This window comes from Haemorhous mexicanus, chromosome 3, assembly GCF_027477595.1.
Source record: "Haemorhous mexicanus isolate bHaeMex1 chromosome 3, bHaeMex1.pri, whole genome shotgun sequence".
Lineage (NCBI taxonomy): Eukaryota > Metazoa > Chordata > Aves > Passeriformes > Fringillidae > Haemorhous > Haemorhous mexicanus.
This window is the reverse complement of record NC_082343.1, coordinates 114,829,316-114,846,458: the sequence shown is the minus strand read 5'-3', so window position 1 is coordinate 114,846,458 and position 17,143 is coordinate 114,829,316. Positions and strand designations below refer to the sequence as shown.

The 17,143-nt window shown below is 46.4% G+C and overlaps 2 protein-coding genes across 2 annotated transcripts; both read left to right on the top strand.

The window, feature by feature from the left end:
* Positions 1-396: 396 nt before the first annotated feature.
* On the top strand, positions 397-1,986 carry LOC132325877 (gallinacin-7-like). The gene is made up of 4 exons (XM_059843430.1): positions 397-439; positions 1,318-1,408; positions 1,493-1,616; positions 1,856-1,986. The coding sequence occupies exons 2-4, from the start codon at positions 1,351-1,353 to the stop codon at positions 1,869-1,871; spliced, it is 198 nt and encodes a 65-aa protein (XP_059699413.1). The 5' UTR covers positions 397-439; positions 1,318-1,350; the 3' UTR covers positions 1,872-1,986.
* Positions 1,987-5,999: 4,013 nt separating this feature from the next.
* LOC132325876 (gallinacin-2-like) lies at positions 6,000-8,841 on the top strand. Its single transcript, XM_059843428.1, has 4 exons — positions 6,000-6,134; positions 7,581-7,659; positions 7,948-8,068; positions 8,601-8,841. Exons 2-4 carry the CDS (start codon positions 7,602-7,604, stop codon positions 8,647-8,649), a joined length of 228 nt encoding a protein of 75 aa, XP_059699411.1. The 5' UTR covers positions 6,000-6,134; positions 7,581-7,601; the 3' UTR covers positions 8,650-8,841.
* The last annotated feature ends 8,302 nt before the right edge of the window (positions 8,842-17,143 follow it).

Here is a 17,143-nt window from a genome sequence, read left to right as displayed (position 1 = left end):
TCCCTGAAAGTGCTCAAGGCTGGGATGGAAAGGGCTCTGAGCAACCTGGGGTAGTGGAATGTGTCCCTGCCCATGGCAGGGGGTGGAACTGGATGACCTTTGAGGTCCCTTCCAGCCCAAACCATTCTGGGATTCTACAGCTGAGGAACTCTCAGGATCAGGAGCACTCAGTGCATGTTCCAGGTATTTTACATCACCCTGTGGGCTAACGTGCCTTACACAAACTGGGATGGGTTGCACAAGGATCAGGGGCTCTGGAGAAAGTAGTTTCAAACTGGACCTTCCTTTCTGATTGGAAGAAACAAAATACAGGCTGGAAAAGGCTTTTTTCCATTGGCCAGTGACTGCATTGGCTCATCCCCAACCCTTTATAGGTGTTTGGGTCTTGGTGTAACTACAGGAGAACAGAAGCAGCAGCAATAATCCACCTTCTCCTCGGGTAACTCTGCCTGGTTCTGGAGAGCCATGCTCACCTCTCCATCTTTATTAACCTTTCCTTTCATCAGTATCAGGTTTCTGCTTTGATTAACCCCTTCCCTCTCTTTTCTCCAGCAAGTGCCTCTCATGTATACATGTTCCGTAGAACCACGGATTGGCTGCTTGCAGAGCTTCCAGGAGGGCACTGGGTTTGCTGCTCTCCAAGAGGAACAGAGACCTGGGAACCTTCCCTTGAGACATCAGGGACAGAAGAGTCTGTTTAACTCCAGAAACAGACACCCAGCCAGCACAGCAGCTGAGCTTTGCATTTTGAGCAACATGTCTTGCCTGAATGCAGTAACAGTTTGAGTTGCTACCTTAATTAATATTGAAAAGTTAGAGATGTCTTTTTTTAGACTTTCCTAAGGATTAAGACTGGCTCATTCTCTGAAATCTTTGTGTACTTCAATATCTGGAAGGAGGATAATTTGTGGGCCTATGCTGGTACAAGAGTAACTTGCCTGGGGCTGAAGAGATCTGGGATATCTTTTTTTCACTGCAGTAAAACCAAAATTAAAAGAAGAAAAAAAAAAAAAAAAAAAAGGAAAACCAGCACCAAAACAGCATAGAACACCCAAATAACTTAGGTTTTGTGTTAATCCAGAAGTTTCTAGTCTGAATCTGTGCTTAAGGTGGTACTAATTAGGTCAGGCTTTTTAGAGATGCATTCCTTGAAATTGTTAATACCTCCAAGGATGAGGTTTTCACTCTGTTCTTTATTCAAATCCACTGGACAAAAATTTTGGCTTTGGTGTCTCCAGGCACATTTTTTAACCATCATCTCCTGGTCAGGAGGGAATCCTCTGTCCAGTGTTATTCAACCTTGTGCTCTTTGCTCAGTGCAGGTAAAGGATCCACATCCCAGCTGCGGCCATGAGGATCCTTCACATGCTCCTGGTTGTCCTCTTCCTGATGCTCCAAGGGGCTGCAGGTAAGGAGAGGGGTGTAAAGAAGAAGACTGTATTTTCTTTTGATCACTTTCATGGTAAATGACTCTTCTCTTTGTGCTGTGCAGGACAAGTGTTTCCCAGGCTAGACAATTCTTGTTTTATCCAAAACGGACGCTGCTTCCCAGGGATTTGTCGTCGCCCTTATTACTGGATTGGAACATGCAGCAATGGATATTCTTGCTGCAGAAAGTGAGTAGAAATGCAGGGATCTCTATGGGATTGGCTCATATCCTCATTATTTTTTCTCCAGAGCAACACCTTAGAGGCACAGCTCCTGCCACGTGTCTCACTTCTCTGGTGCCAAACCTGCTGGCATGGAGGGGGAATTCACATCCCATGGCAGCCTCTGCTCTGATGTCATGAGATGAGGGGAACATCTCTGCATAAAACCTACAGGTGGGTAGAGAGACTCTCTCTTCTTCTTGCAGGGGGTGGAGTAGCTGAAGAGTCCCTGGATTCACCTTGGAAATCTTTCCTGCTTCTGCTGGTGCTCCTGGGAATCACCCTGATCCCATCGGTCCTGGTGGCACCAGTTCCTTCTGCAATGAAAAGCTGCCACAATCCTCCCTTGCAGTGAAGCAAACACCACAGACATGAACCAGACAACGCTGTGGAAACTATTTCTTTCCTCTCCTTTAATAAAATCAGTTATGGTGGCATTCATGTGGTTGAACCTCTGGTGATTCTTTGTAAAGAAAGAGGGAAACATTTTCCCTGTGAGGGTGGTGAGGTCCTGGCACAGGTTGCCCAGATAAGCTGTGGCTGTTCCATCCCTGAAAGTGTCCAAGGCTAGCTTGGACAGGGCTTGGAGAAACCTGGGATAGTGGAAGGTGTCCTTGCTCCTGGTAGGGGGTTGAGATGATCTTTAATGTCCCTTCCAACCCAAACCACTCTGCAATTAAACAAATAAGGAGCCCTCAGTACCAAAAGGAGCAGTCATTGCAGTTGCAAAGTGGACCTTCCTCTCCCATTGCAAGAAACAAAATAAGGGCTGGAATGTGTGTTCCTGTCTCTTTTCCTTGCCCTCATGGCCTAGCAGTGTAGATAAAGCCAAGACATCTCCAGATGTTTCCTTCAGAGGGCCTGGAGGCATCTGAGACATTTTCTGAGTGGGCCTTATGCAAAGGAAAATCAGGAACATTTTGAATCATATCAGCAACACAAAACAGGGGAAAAAAATGTTTAAAAAAAGGGAAAAAGTAAAAAAATATATTCCCAAGAGTTATGGGTGTTCAACGTAAGGATTTGGTTGTTATCTCTTCAAAAGCGGTTGCAGAACAGTCACAACAGTGCCCAGTGAAATATGTTACCAAACTCAGATGGTTTGGACTCCTAATGACTTTCTGGGTGGGTTTGGAGTGGTGACAACTTATTTTAAAAAACCCTCTGAAGAGCAAATTCTGGCTCTGTGAGAGACACAGCTGCCACTTTTGTTGTTCTGCAGAATTAGTGCTCGTGGCTTTTATTGCAAAACACCTCTACCTCCAATGTTTCTGAGTTTCTTCCATCCCTACTGTTACTTCTTTGTTTTATTTCTAACAACCTTACTGCAAATGTCTATTAAAAGTCTGTAGAACAGTCTCTCTCCATTATCCATAAAGGAAGAACACTGAAAATAGTTGGTATTGGATATTTCCTTTCAGGATATCTGAAATTTGGTGAGATTACTCCCACCAGTTTTCTCTAGAAAATTTGATTCAATTTACAAATGTTTGAATTTGAGAAACTTTGGGATACCTGGCCTGTGCCAAGGAGCTTTGACCACACACACATCACTGCCAGTCACATTGTGGTTCTCAAAAAAGAAAGGGGACTCTGCCCTTGTACCCCAGTACCTTTAATTAGCTGTCAGGTCAAAAAATGGAGCCAGAATTGTTCACCCAGATGTTAGTCTCATCATTTACTCAAGATAGCTGCATAATCAATAAAGTATTGAGCTTGATTAAATACATTTTGTGTACATTTTGAAGCACTTTAATTAGGGGTAACACTAGTGAAAGACATCCCTAATATTTCCTTTTTCATTTTCAAGAGAAAACTACTAGGAGCAGAGTTTGATGTTCTCCTTTTTGCTCCTAATAACCTCATCTTCTGTGCTAGATATAAACTCCTAAGGTGGAGATAAGTTCCACCTTCTTCTCTGGAAAGTGATCTTGGTAAAATTACTCAAACATCATGATTTTAAAAGGGTGAAAGGCATTTCTGATCCAGATACTTTGCAGCCTCCTCTGAGCACATTTCCCTTCAGAGTATATCCCACCTGCTTCAGGCACAGCAGCTCCTCAGCCCTGGATTATTACACAAAATGCTGATCCCACCATAATAATTGAAAGTGTTTGATTGTCTCTTGCTCAGAAGAACAGGAGCTGCAGATGGGGATGGAAAAATTGTCCACCCTAAGAGCTGCAACCCAAAAATCTTGCTGAGTTCTGCCAAAGGTGCTCCACCCCTCCTCTGCTTCTCCCTTCCCCTTGCCCAGGCAGAGGTTTTCTGATGGCCTGGATGGGACTGTGACCATGTGAAATTTATATCAAACAGGGCCAAGAATTCCCAGTGCTAAAGCCAAGCCCTTGAGAGTACTTGCACATAAAATCTTACAGACAATAAAAATTAACCATGCACCTTTGTTTCCTTGAGGAATTGGGTTGGGTAAGAGTAACAGTTGGCAAGTTGGCAAGAGTGTTGGGTAAGAGTAACAGTTGGCAAGTTAACCACCCACACTTGGCAAGAGGTGAAGCAACTGCAACTTTTGCAATTTTATTCCCCCTGTTTTTCAGTTTTATGGCCAGACGTTGGCAGACACACCAGAAATCCAATTACCATTTTTTTTCCTATTGCAGAAACAGTTCACATATGAAATTATCTAGAGAATAAAAAGCTATGTCAGAGTATGCTTGGAAGGGAAATGGTTTGTAGTCATGTTTTCACATGCATATAGGTAATTTCTGTATGCTCTTGTGCACCTGTTTACTTGGACAGGGCTCTGAGCTAGGTCTAGGCTGACCTGATCTAGTTGAAGATATCTCTGCTCATTGCAGAGGGCTTGGACTTATTCACCTTTCAAAAGTCCCTTCAAATTCAGACTATTCTATGGTTCTACTTAAGAACTTCATATCAAAGTAATGAAAAAATTGCATGACTAGGAGGTAAACTGCCAGCCAGCAATGTAAATATTTCAGTTTAATTTTGGTATTACCTTTAGACACTACAGCACAGTAGTGTCTGTAAGACATGGTGTCATTTGCAGAGATCTTGGTCAATTAGAAACATCAATCATTCAAATTAGCAAATGTATCATTACCTATTGTGACATACTTCATATATCATTTTAAAATACTGCATGAACAATATTTTTTGTTGACTGAAGGGAGGTTTAAAGTAAAATATGATCTGAGAAAGCATTTCATGTCTTAGAAAAATAGAAACATGGCATGGTTTGGATTCTAAGGGGCCTTAAAGACCATCTCATTCCAACCTCCCCAATGCAGACAGTGACACCTTCCACCATCTCAGGTTACTCCAAGCTCCATCCAACCTGGTTTTGAACACTTCCAGGGATAGGGAAGGCACAGTTTCTCTGGGAAACCTGTGCCAGGGCCTCATCCCCCTCACAGGGAAGAATTTCTTCTTAACATCTAATGCAAACCTGCTTTTAAAACCATTTCCCCTTGTCTTGTCACTATCTGGCCATATACAAAATCCCTCTCCCTCCTTTTCATAATACCCCTTTAGATACTGAGATGGAGTCTAAGGTCTCTCTGCAGCCTTCTCTTTTCCAAGCTGAACACCCCCAGCTCTCTCCATCTCTTTCCAGGACAGGTGCTCCATCCATGCAGAAGTTGGGTGCTACTTCCCATGGCAGAAGGAGCAGAGGTCAACAGCTGGCAGACTGAGAGCAGACAGCCAAAATCTGAATGCTCATCTAAGGCATAATCTGGTTTTGGAATGATCAACTGAAGGCCCTGTGGAAGGCAGAAGAATCAAAAAAGTCCTAGGGGAAAAGCTCAAGCCCTAAGCAGGAGCTTTGGGGCCCGAAAGCCCAAAGACATCCTTTGACACTGGATTTGCCTAAATTTACATATTTCCCATCAGCTGGAAGGGTGTCCAGGGACATACCCATGATATATTAACTTTATTTGGGTACATCTTGCTTCTCTCTGGCATCTCCAGTGGCCAAGGGCCAGGAAGCCAATGGACATTTGTTTTAGTTCCATATATCCATTCTGTGTTCTTATACTCTGTATTTATGGAACAGAAAATTAACTGGGATTGCAGGGAACATGCAGATGCTTTGTCTTGCAAGGTTTTAAGTTGCTCCTAGGCAGGGACAGTTCAACCTATGTCCCAAGATGTTTGACACATACCATGGTGGGTTAACGTATCTTACACAAACTGGAGTGTCACAAGAGGTATTGCATGAAAAACATGGGATTTTCCAGGAAAAAAAAGCTTAAACAGGTTCAGAGAGAAACCCTATTTTATCATTGGGAAATGAAAAGCAGCTGGTTTCTGGTTGGATTAGAAGCCAGCAGAAAAAAAAGAGCGATTTTTGGATTGGCTCAATGAATGGCTGAGAAGAGAAAGTACTTGTCAGTCTCTTTTGGGACTCACCTTATAAAAGAGCATCCCAGTCCCAGAGACAAAATCTTCAGGAGGGAAGGGACCAAGAGCAGGGCTTGTTTGTCTTCAGGGCTCACCTGATACCTGGTAATGTCTCAGTTCTTTTCTTTCAATGTCAGCTTTTGTTTTTTCCTCAAAAACCCAACTCCCAAACCTCTGCGTTATTAACTTTAATTTGCATGTAACTAAAATGGTAAACCTAAGATTACAGAAAATTGAACATGTTGAATAAGTGATTCAAATATGTGCTAATACCTAGAATGCTTTAATAAATTTTTCTGCCTTGTAAGTACTAGGAAAAATTAATGTTTGATTGGTTCAGGTTGCTTTAGAGAGGTCTGTGGTCCAGAGAAATTGGTGACCTCTCAGTGGAAATCTGCATGTCTAGATCTATATATTTCCATTAAATATATAGCCTTTGAATATAAACATATTATAAATAGTTACGCAGTATTTTTGTAATGCATAATAGGTATAAAATTATATATTATTTAGATATCTATATATTTTAATATAGTATATAATACATATTTTATTTATTGCATTTTTTATTTATGTCTCTATGTCAAAACCCTTATTTCAATTTCAGAATTGTTCACTTCGTCTCCTTATTTCTCCTGATACTTTCAAATATATAGAAACTTGTGTAAACTTCTAATGCTAATTTTGAAACAGTTTTGGTTCTGTTCTCAGCAACAGGACATTTCAGCACTATTTCATTTCCATTCCTTTCTTGAGAGACCATAATTTGTGACAGATCAGAACATTCCGAATTTCTAATATTTCCTAATATGAAACATTAACGACCACTTCTTTATCCATAAGCACCTTTCCAGACTATCTTATCCTATAAACTTAATCCTAATATAAGTTTAAACTCTTCCAATGAAGGTATCATATGTTTGCTTTTAAAATTTTCTTTTCAAATGGGAATTGATTTGATTGTACCTTTCCATTCTAGAACTGCTGCCTGTAGACCAAGACTGGAGATGCTGAGCAAATTGACCTCTTGATAAATTTAAACATTACAAAATGAACTTTTTTTCCTCTGAAGTTTGTAATTTTTACAGTATTATCACCTAATTTTGCTTTGTGTTGTTTATTTACTAGATAAAATCATTTAGCTAAAAATAATATTATGGAAGTATTCCAGGCCAGGTTGGGTGGGACTTTGAACAAACTGGTATAGTGGAAAGTGTTTGAGCCCCGGGCGTTGGAACAAGGTGAATTTCAATGGTCTTTCCAATCCAAATCATTCTGGGATTCCATGATTCTGTTCTGGCTAAGGATTATTTGCAAAATGGAAAACAAATCTGAGCCATTAAACTATTAAAGTAACTTAATGATCATATGTCCTGAAAACATTTTGCCCCACACAATACTCAGGCTTTCCTATGGGTTTTGCTCATTATTTTTGAAAGTTTAAAGACAAAATTAATATAAATGTAATTGTTATTAACACAGTGTGTAGCTCAGGAGACTGCAGATCCCAGGGACTGTCTCTTACATCTTCCTTGGTCCTTTTCCCAACAGTGCCACAGCACATCCTCAGCCATGAAGACCCTTTGCCTGCTCTTTTCTCTCCTCTTCTTGGCACTCCAGGTTTCCCCAGGTAAGATGGGAAAGAGGTGCTAGAAAGGGATTTTTGTGCACCTGAAGAAAAATTCCCAGCATATTTTAACTACTTCTGTTCCAAATTGCAAGAAGCCAGTCAGATATTAATCAATCAGCCCAGTGCTTGTGCCAGACCTGCTTTGTAACCTCACTGCCCACACAGCCTTTCAAAACAGCCAAGGTGGGACATTGGTGACAAAGGCAACCCAAGGAATGAGAAAACCTTCCACTGCCATTCCCTGCCCTGCAGAGCGAGGGGGAAGGAAACATTTTGTTCTTGTTGCAGGTTTGTCTTCACCCCGGAGGGAAATGCTTTTCTGCAGAGGAGGGAGCTGTCACTTTGGAGGATGTCCCTTCCACCTGATTAAAGTTGGAAGATGCTTTGGGTTCCGCTCCTGCTGCAAACCGTGAGTTTGGTGTTCACCAAGGCTCATCTGCAGGATGAGCAGAGAAATAGTAAATACTTTGCCTGCCTCCTAAAACGCCAAAATGTTCCTGAATATTTAAATTAGGTTATAAAGAAAAAAAGTAATTATGCCATGAGGACAGTCAAATGTTCTGTGTTGATTCAAGTGTTACATGTTGCCCAAGAAGCATTTGGAGAATGTTCTCAGGCACAGGGTGAGGTTTCTGTAGTAAAATTTGTTGTAAAATTAAATTATCATATGAAAAACAGCCTTCTATTTTCACTCAGGAATGAATGCATTCACCCCAGAATCTAAGGATATCAATTTAATTCCCTGTTTTTCCTAAACAATAGGGAAATAGTCTCCTTACTCCCAGCTATGATTGCATGGAGCATGTCCCAAAATGACTATAAATAACATGAACTATTTTGGGAAGAATTTGTGTCCAGGAGGAAAAAAAGCATGGGCTGAGAGTGAGTGGGGAGGGAATATAAGCAGAAAGAAAATCTGATTTTTTTTTCCCTCTGTGCAGGCCATGGAACGTAAGAGAGGTTGATGAGCCATTCATTGAAGAGCAATGAAAATTTGTTCTAAGCCTACAAATTTGCTTGGAATCTCCTTACTTCTAAACACAGTGGATCCTGCTGCAAAGCTTCACACTCCTTTCATTGCCTATGCAAAAGGCTTTATGATGTAGAGTAAATCCAAATGTGTTCTGCATTGCTTTCCTTCCTTCTAAATTAATTGTTGTTGGTCAGCATTGGTCACTGAAACTTGGGTCATGATCCTGCCTAGGATTTGACACACAAACCCCAGAGGGCAACAATTTATGGTGCAAACTGCTCCTTAATTTGAGTTTTTCTGAGCCATACAGCTCTCAAGGTCTACACAGCCCTTGAACTACAGTGCCAAGAGAAAGGCTGGCTAAAAGAACTCAACTTCCCTTTCTCAAAATGTGTTCAGTTGCCAAAATCCCTTATTTCTTACTGTGCAGAAATCTTTCCTTGGGAAAACAGGAATGGTTAAAACCCCTCATTCCCCACCTGGACACCCTTGGATAGAGAAAGGCCCAGTGTAACCCTCCTTGCCAGGAGCTGGGAGCTGTGCTGCTCCACACCCCATCCCACCGCATGGCAGTGAGGGACTGCCTGGCCCTCATTAGCACTTGGGATGATCTCATGGGGACACCTCAAGGACACCTTTGTGGACCTTAGAGGAAAATAGATTTCCCAGGGGAGCTGTCCAGGTGACATCACAAAGGGGCCCTCTGGATCAGATGGGTAACCTGGGTAGCCCTGCAGGATGGGAGCTGGGGGTCTTCTCCTCTCCACCCACCTGGACACAACTGGAGGTTAGAATGGTTTCCTCTGCTCAGGCTGACCTCACCCTCTGTGGAAAATGCCTCCATGATCATGATCCATGAACATATGTGTGCATAACGAGTGGCTCTGGTTCTACTGATAAAGATTTCTCTATCCAAGGATGCCGTCCTGGCCAATCCCAAATTTCCAGCTAGGTATAAGCACTTGGCAGAGATACCAGGCTGCTGCTTATTGGCATTTGCCGATATTCCATCCTGTTTCACTGGGGAACATCATCCACCTCCCACTTCCTACAAAGATCCCTCTAGCCTGCAACTGTCTTTCTCCAAAACACATGACATCCTTAACATTTCATTACTATTCAATATTCATCCTTAATATTTCAAATATTTCATATTTGTCTCAGGGCAATGGTTTTGGCAGCAAAACTCTGCCCAGTGATGGAGTTATGGAGCACAAGGCTCAAAAGAGTGTTTCATTTTCTACCTTACTCAAAAAGCAGACTCATACATACCAAAACATAAACCCTAGAGATATATCTGGGGATGTCCAGCCTGGAGAAGAGAAGGGTTTGGGGAAACCATGGATCCCCATCCAGTGCCTCAAGGAGGTGAAAAAGAGTTGGAGAAGGACTTTGGGCCAGGGTCTGGAGCAACACCAAAAGGGAGAAACATTCAAATTGACAGAGGACGGGGTTACAGTGGATATTAGGAATAAATTCCTGGCTCTAAGGTGAGTGAGGCCCTGGCACAGGTTGCCCAGAGAATCTGTGGCTATTCCATCTCTGGAACTGTTCAAGGTCACGTTAGACAAGACTTGGAATAACCTGAGATAGTGGAAGGTGTCCCTGCTCATAGCAGGGTATGGAAGGAGATGACCTTTCAGGTTCCCTCCAACAGAAACCATTGCAGATTCTGCTCCCCCAGGACTGCCCTGGTTCCTGTGCCTGCACCCAGCAGTTCCTGTGCCCATCCCAAGGATTTCCCTGCTGGCCCCACAGCCCGGTGCCACTGTGCCACGGGTGTCACAAGAGGTGTTGCATGGGGACAACGGTGCCATTGATTGCAACAGCCCCAGGAGGCACCTCAGCCTCTGCCCCTGCAGCAGGGAGGGACCAGGGCCAGCCCCAGCACCCCCAGAGCCATGGGGCACTCCCGGGTTGGCCCAGGCCACTTGTGCCAGCAGCAACTGGGGCTTGTCCCACCCCGTAGGAAACGGGCAAAAACCGGCGAGTTTGGGGCACAGGGACACTCCCTGAGCTGGACTCTTCACCCAAGTGATTCCAGCTTGGTTTGTTACAGGCTGACCTTGCTGTGCTCTGAGCCAACACCTTGCTCAGGTAGGTCACTGGGGAGTCACTTCCAGCCCACCAAGACACTTCCCTGCCCTCTTGCTCCTTCCTGGGTCAGTGCTGCACAGGGATGGAGAGTGGACTTGCTGGGAATCCTGGGAATGCTCTGGAGTTGAGGATGGATACTTGCAAGCAGAGCTGGGAAGACTCTCCTGACTTCAGGGGATTGTGCAGGGAGTTTGGGCAGCAAGTTTTGGGCTGACTTGGGCAATGGACAGCATTGGATAAGACTTAATTTACCTTTGCCTCCCCAGGCACAAGGCTTCTCCTAAGTCCTTGACCCTGCTTTGGTTCTTGGTGTGTTCCCTCTGCAGCCCCAAGAAGACTCAGGACAGGCATCAGCCATGCGGATCCTCTACCTGCTCTTCCCCTTGTTCCTCCTGCTGGTGCACAGTGCTGCAGGTGAGAGGGACACAGGGGAGATGGCTGAGGTGGGAATCCCCACCAGAGGGGTTTTCCAAGTCCTGGTAAGCCACCACAATTCTCAGGAATTTGTAACATCTTCATCTTGATGTGATGAAGATCTGGGCAGCTGAGGATCCAGCACAGCAACTCCTGTAGCTCCTGCTGGTCTTTCCCTCTGTCCTTCTCCACATGCACATGTTGCTGTGGAAAAAATGAATTCTGACTGGAGAGTTTAGGACGATGTTGGTTTGGGTCCTCAGTTCCTATGCAAGACTAGGACTCAGAGCCAGCAGCAGCTGCTCTGGAACCAGACACATTTTTGACATTTATGCCACACTCACTTGGACTTCTTTCCTTTTTTATGCAGGATCCTCCATGGGTCCAACAAATAAGAAACAATGTGAGCGAGAAAAGGGATTCTGCTCACTTCTGAATTGCTCTTTTCCCTATGTCATCATGGGAAAATGTTCCAGGTTTTACTTTTGCTGCAAAAAGTAAGTTTTGGAATTACAAAAGCTACTTTCCTGGCAGAAAATGTTTAAGTGCCCCTGAGTAGCTAAAGGTTCAGGGCCCTTGAGGATTGAAGTCAGATCTGACGGGAGGGATGGGAAGGTGCCTGTAGCTGCCTTGAGAGGGGCTGCAGCGGCCCCAGGTCTGCCAGGGCCTCCCCACTCTCCCACAGTCCCAAGGGCCTCAATCAGGCATTGCAGAGGACTCAACAAAGCCACAAAAGAGGGAAGCACTCAGTGTCTTTGGACAGCACTGAGGACATGATCCCGACATTGCTGCATCTGCACAGCCCTGGAGCCAGGGCTGCCAGCACTAAGATAGCCCAGCTCCAACCTGGCTGCACTAAGGACTGCACCTCACCTCCCCTCAGCCTGACTCTGCTGCATCTCACCCTGAGCATTGCAGGGCAGGAAAGAGAGAGTGGCAGGGAAAGTTCCAACAGGTGATGTTGCAGGTTTCCTTTCTTTTTGCAGAATCTGGGGTTGAGACCCTGAAATTCCTGAGAAGAACCTCCCCTGTGCTTCTGGCTGCTGGACCCATCTGCTCTTGTCCCCATCTGCTGATGTCCCCATCTGCTGATGTCCCCATCTGCTGATGTCCCCTGCCCTGTGTGCCTGTGCTGTGCCCAGCTGGGCTGACAGCAGCAGGGGCAGCTGCTCCTGCTGGGTGCTGCTGGGCTGGAGCCCTGTGGTGCCAGCCCCGGTGTCTTTGGGGCAGGGGCTGCTTTTCCCGGCTTGAATAAAGACGAGCACTTTGGCATTGCAGGGCTGGGCCGTGTGTGCGTGTCCTGCTGCTGCAGGGCTGCTGTGCCTGCTGCCCCTGGGGCTGCCACTGCCTTGGTGGCAGCAGAAGGCCCTGGGGATGGAGCTGGGGCTGAGCAGCGCCTGTGTCCCTGGGGATGCTCCTGCCTGGCCGTGCTTTGGGGATGCTGAGCCTGGCACTGCCTGCTGGGCCAGGCTGGGTGGGGTGCCTGTGGTGGGGCTGCCCTGCAGATGCTCCCTCTGGGGGAACAGGAACATTGTCCTGGTCATGCAGGCCCAGGTATCATTCTTTACTCTGGACTCTACTTTTGTGTCAGAAATACATGGACTTGGAACTGTGGACATAGAGGCAAAGCCTCTTCCCAAAAATAGCCTCAGCTTTGTTATATGGTCCCAGCCCCAGTCCCAGCGGTCAAAACCTGCAGCAGGAGCTATTCCTAAATAAGGATGTGGTGTGGGGGATGTCATGGAGGACAGCATATACATACAGCGAACTCACAGGTGAATCATGAGCTTGATAGGTATAAAATAATTACCTGAACCAAAAGGTTTGGTTTGTTTCTTTCATCAGCATTATGGCTAAATGGAATAGTTGGCATCCACAGCAAAGCTTCACAGCAGCATCATTTAAAACCTCCATTTCTCTGTATATTCAATTCAATTTCTTATAATTTTCCATGCTGCTCCTTGCAGCACCAGGAGGGGAAGAGCCCAGATACTTGGTTGGAGTCACCAGTAGCCCAAAAGTTCCTTTTCCTGTTTCTTCTCCTGCATCAGAGAAAAGGAGGTTTTGGTTTCCTCTTGTGACACCTCAGACAAGGATTTCCAATCCAGGGCCTTGTGTCATCCTGCCTTGTGTAAGGACCGCCTGGTGCTGTGGTTTGCTGGACACATCCAGAGACAGAGGGACACATCTAGGGACACAGGGACACATCCAGGGTCAAAGACACAGACCCTGCTCATGGGAAACCAGCACCAATCTCCTGCACTGGCATAGAATGGAGTATTTACTTAAGTCCCTTCAGGAAACCCTCCCAGTGATCCCACCATCAGTGATGTGTGCAGGTGGTGCCTCTGCTTCTGCTGAGCATCCAGAATCCATCTCCCACATTTTTTATGATTGTCACCTTGTCACTGTGACTTCACATCTCAGGGTTCTGAAGCAGAAAATGCCAAGATGTTCCCCTTGCCAATCCCCAGGACCTCACCCCTTGTAGTTTGGGGGGGAACCAGATTGCTCTGCCAAACACCTGGAGAAGGAGCTGCCAACTTGGGCACGTGGCACAGACCCTCCTGCCTGGCAAGGACTGTCACTTCTCCTAGTGTCAAGGCTGGCATCAAACTCACTGGATTCACAAGTGATGGCAGCGTCCAGCTTGTATTTCTTCACCTTAGTTAGCATTTGAAGGAGGCACAGTTTTGCTGGATCACTTGGTTTAGAGAACTTGTCATTTATCCAGGTATTGCTCACATTTTATCTGAAACGCTTTGAGAGAGAGCTCTGCTTATCCCCCTGACATGGCAGGTGCACAGACCTGTTGTCTAATCAAACTTTCTTCCAGTGTCCAAAGTTGTTTTTCATATTCTGAGATTTTTTGCACATTCCACACAAATTGGTTCTTCAATCAGAGGAGAAGAGACATAGGAAAAGGGCAGGAGAAGAGAGAATGGATACAAATGGACAGGGAGCGGGGTTAGATGGGATATTGGGAAGAAATCCTTCCCTGTGAAGGTGGAGAGGCTGTGGCACAGGTTGCCCAGAGAAACTGTGCTTGTGGCATCCCAGCAACTCTTCAAGGATGGACGGGGCTTGGAGCATCCTGGAATAGTGGAAGGTGTCCCTGCCCATGGAAGGGGATGGAAGGAGATGATCTTTCAGGTCCCTTCCAACCCAAACCATTGCCGAGGTGATTCTGTGAGAGATGGATTCTGCTCCTCCAGGACTGCCCTGGTTCCTGTGCCTGCACCCAGCAGTTCCTGTGCCCATCCCAAGGATTTCCCTGCTGGCCCCACAGCCCAGTGCCGCTGTGCCACCGGTGTCACAAGAGGTGTTGCATGGGGACAACGGTGCCATGGATTGCAACAGCCCCAGGAGGCCCCTCAGCCTCTGCCCCTGCAGCAGGGAGGGACCAGGGCCAGCCCCAGCACCCCCAGAGCCATGGGGCACTCCCGGGTTGGCCCAGGCCACTTGTGCCAGCAGCAACTGGGGCCTGTCCCACCCACCAGCACTGCTATAAACCCAGCCTGTTTGGGGCACTGCAGCATTCCCTGGCCCCAAGGGCATCTGCACACAGCCATTCCTGTTGGCTTTGCTGCTCCCTGAACACCCAGACCTTCTCCAGGCAGGTGAGTGTGGGGTCTCTTTTCTGAATCCTGCCCACTCAGGATCTCAGCTCCAAGCCCAGCAGAGCAGCATCTCCTAAAGGACAAACTACTCCAAGTACCTAGGGGTCATCAGCAATTTTACAGGGAAAGACAACAAAATTCTTAGATTCATATGAATCTAAGGATATGTGGAAGGTGAAACTGAGGTTTCCTAAGTACAGAATAGTCTGGAAAAGTGCCTTGATGCTGCAGGAGGGACCCAGGATCTTCTTTGCTGGGGGAATGAGGGCTGTCCCTTGGAAAGTATAGAGAGTCTTTTCCCTCAGCAGTACAGAGCTTTCCTATCATTTCAGGCTTTCAGTAGCTGCAAAGGTAGATTTCTGTTCCCATTTCTGGGCACTTCCCTGCCCTCTGTCTGCTGCCTGGGTCAGTGCTGTCCAGGGCAGGGGCAGCAAGTGTTGGGCTGGAGAATGTCCTTGCTGGGAATCCTGAGAATGCTTTGGAATTGGGGTGGGCACTGCCAAGCTGAGCTGGGAGAATATTCCTGATCCTAGGGAAGCAGAGTTGGTTGGGCAGGGTGTTTGGGGCACGTGTTTGATTCATGAAACCTGACAGACTGAAAGAGAGCTTGTTCCATCGCTTTCAGTGCAATTTTTTCTCTGTTGTACCCACATGTCACAGGCAATATATTTTCAGTGGATGGGAAAACATTTGCCCCAGGTCTAGTGTCCCTTCTCTGGGGAAAGGTCTTTGGAAAATCTTCAAGGAATTTAATTTAAAAAATCATTTGAGGTAATCAATTTCCAAAAGACAGAGACATGAAACATGCCCAAAATTTGAAGAGTGGCACAAAATTAAGAATTGTTTTTAAGAGAAATGGGGAGGAAATATCATCTGCTGTGGTTGGGAGCACTCCCTCTGAAGTTTGGTGAACCACAGAGCCCAGGTTTCTGCCCCGCTCAGGGTTCTGCATGTCCCCACTGCCTTGATGTTCCCTCTGCAGCTCTCTGAAGACCCAGGAGAGGCAGCAGCCATGAAGATCCTGTTCCTGCTCTTCCCCCTGCTCCTTTTGCTGGTCCAGGGTGCTGCAGGTGAGAGGGGTAGAGGGGAAATGGGGAAAGTGTGAGCACCCAGCAGTGGGAATTCAATGACTGGGGATGTGACCGTGTTTGTGAGAATGATGAGAAGGTAATGGAGAACTGAATTCAATGAGGTTTCTCAAATGCGTTTCCAACTCAACAGCAATTTAGGGGGAGAAATCCCATGGAGACAGAATCTTGCCTTGTTCTGTAGGTATGGAAGGGGTTTGGTTTAGGCTCGAAGCCTGCACACTGCTTTTCCTGCTTGGGAGTCTCCTGCCCTGCATTGGATGGGCAGAGAGCTCCAGGAGGATGGAGGGTGGTTTGGATGGAGGGATTTCCTGGGGCACAAAGGTGTCCCTTTCTTATCCATCAGCTGAGTGTATTAATATTGTTATCATTATATTACTATTGCTGTAATTGCTGTGTGTCTGCTTTTGTCCACGGGAACAGGAAATGAAAGGGCATGTAGGCGCAGAGGGGGATTCTGCACCTTTGGGGGATGCCGCTACCCCACAACCCCTGTTGGGAGATGTTCAACATTCAAAACGTGCTGCAAGAGGTGAGGACCAGATCTCTACCTGAAGGAAGAGATTCCTCCTTTTTCCCCCAGAGGGATCTATTACAAATTTCATTCTAGCCAATTCCTGATAAAATCTCTCCTGTTTTTACAATTAGTCAAAGAGGCCCAAATGAGAAGGGAAAATCCCTTGTGGGTTTTGGGGCTTCCCTGAGTGAGACTGCAGGAGCCCTTGGTCAGCCAGGGCCTCCCCTCTCAGCAAAGCCACCAAAGACTGAAGCCTTTCATGTCCTTGGGCATCACTGAGGACATGATCCTGGTCTTGCTGCATCTGCAGAGCCCTGGAGCCAGGGCTGCCAGCACTGAGATAGCCCAGGTCCAACCTGGCTGCACTAAGGACTGCACCTCAACTCCCCTGAGCCTGACTCTGCTGCACCTCACCCTGGGCATTGCAGGGCAGGGGAGAGAGTGGCAGGGAAATGTTACACCAGGTGATGTGCTTGTCTCTTTTCTTCTTACAGTATGTGGGGTTAAAACCCTGAAATTCCTGAGAAGGACATCCCATTCGCTACTGGCATCCCGTTATTCTGAAAATCACCTCCTGATGTCCCCTGCCCTCCGTGCCTGTGCCGTGCCCAGCTGGGCTGACAGCAGCAGTGGCAGCTGCTCCTGCTGGGTGCTGCTGGGCTGGAGCCCTGTGGTGCCAGCCCCGGTGTCTTTGGGGCAGGGGCTGCTTTTCCCGGCTTGAATAAAGACGAGCACTTTGGCATTGCAGGGCTGGGCCGTGTGTGCGTGTCCTGCT

Bases quoted from the DNA above. Each gene is read 5' to 3' on its own strand.
- LOC132325877 (XM_059843430.1), top strand. From the start codon at position 1,351: ATGAGGATCCTTCACATGCTCCTGGTTGTCCTCTTCCTGATGCTCCAA. The intron at 1,409-1,492 runs GTAAGGAGAGGG...TGTGCTGTGCAG, and splicing joins GATGCTCCAAGGGGCTGCAG to GACAAGTGTTTCCCAGGCTA.
- LOC132325876 (XM_059843428.1), top strand. From the start codon at position 7,602: ATGAAGACCCTTTGCCTGCTCTTTTCTCTCCTCTTCTTGGCACTCCAG. The intron at 7,660-7,947 runs GTAAGATGGGAA...TTCTTGTTGCAG, and splicing joins GGCACTCCAGGTTTCCCCAG to GTTTGTCTTCACCCCGGAGG. The intron at 8,069-8,600 runs GTGAGTTTGGTG...CCCTCTGTGCAG, and splicing joins TTCCGCTCCTGCTGCAAACC to GCCATGGAACGTAAGAGAGG.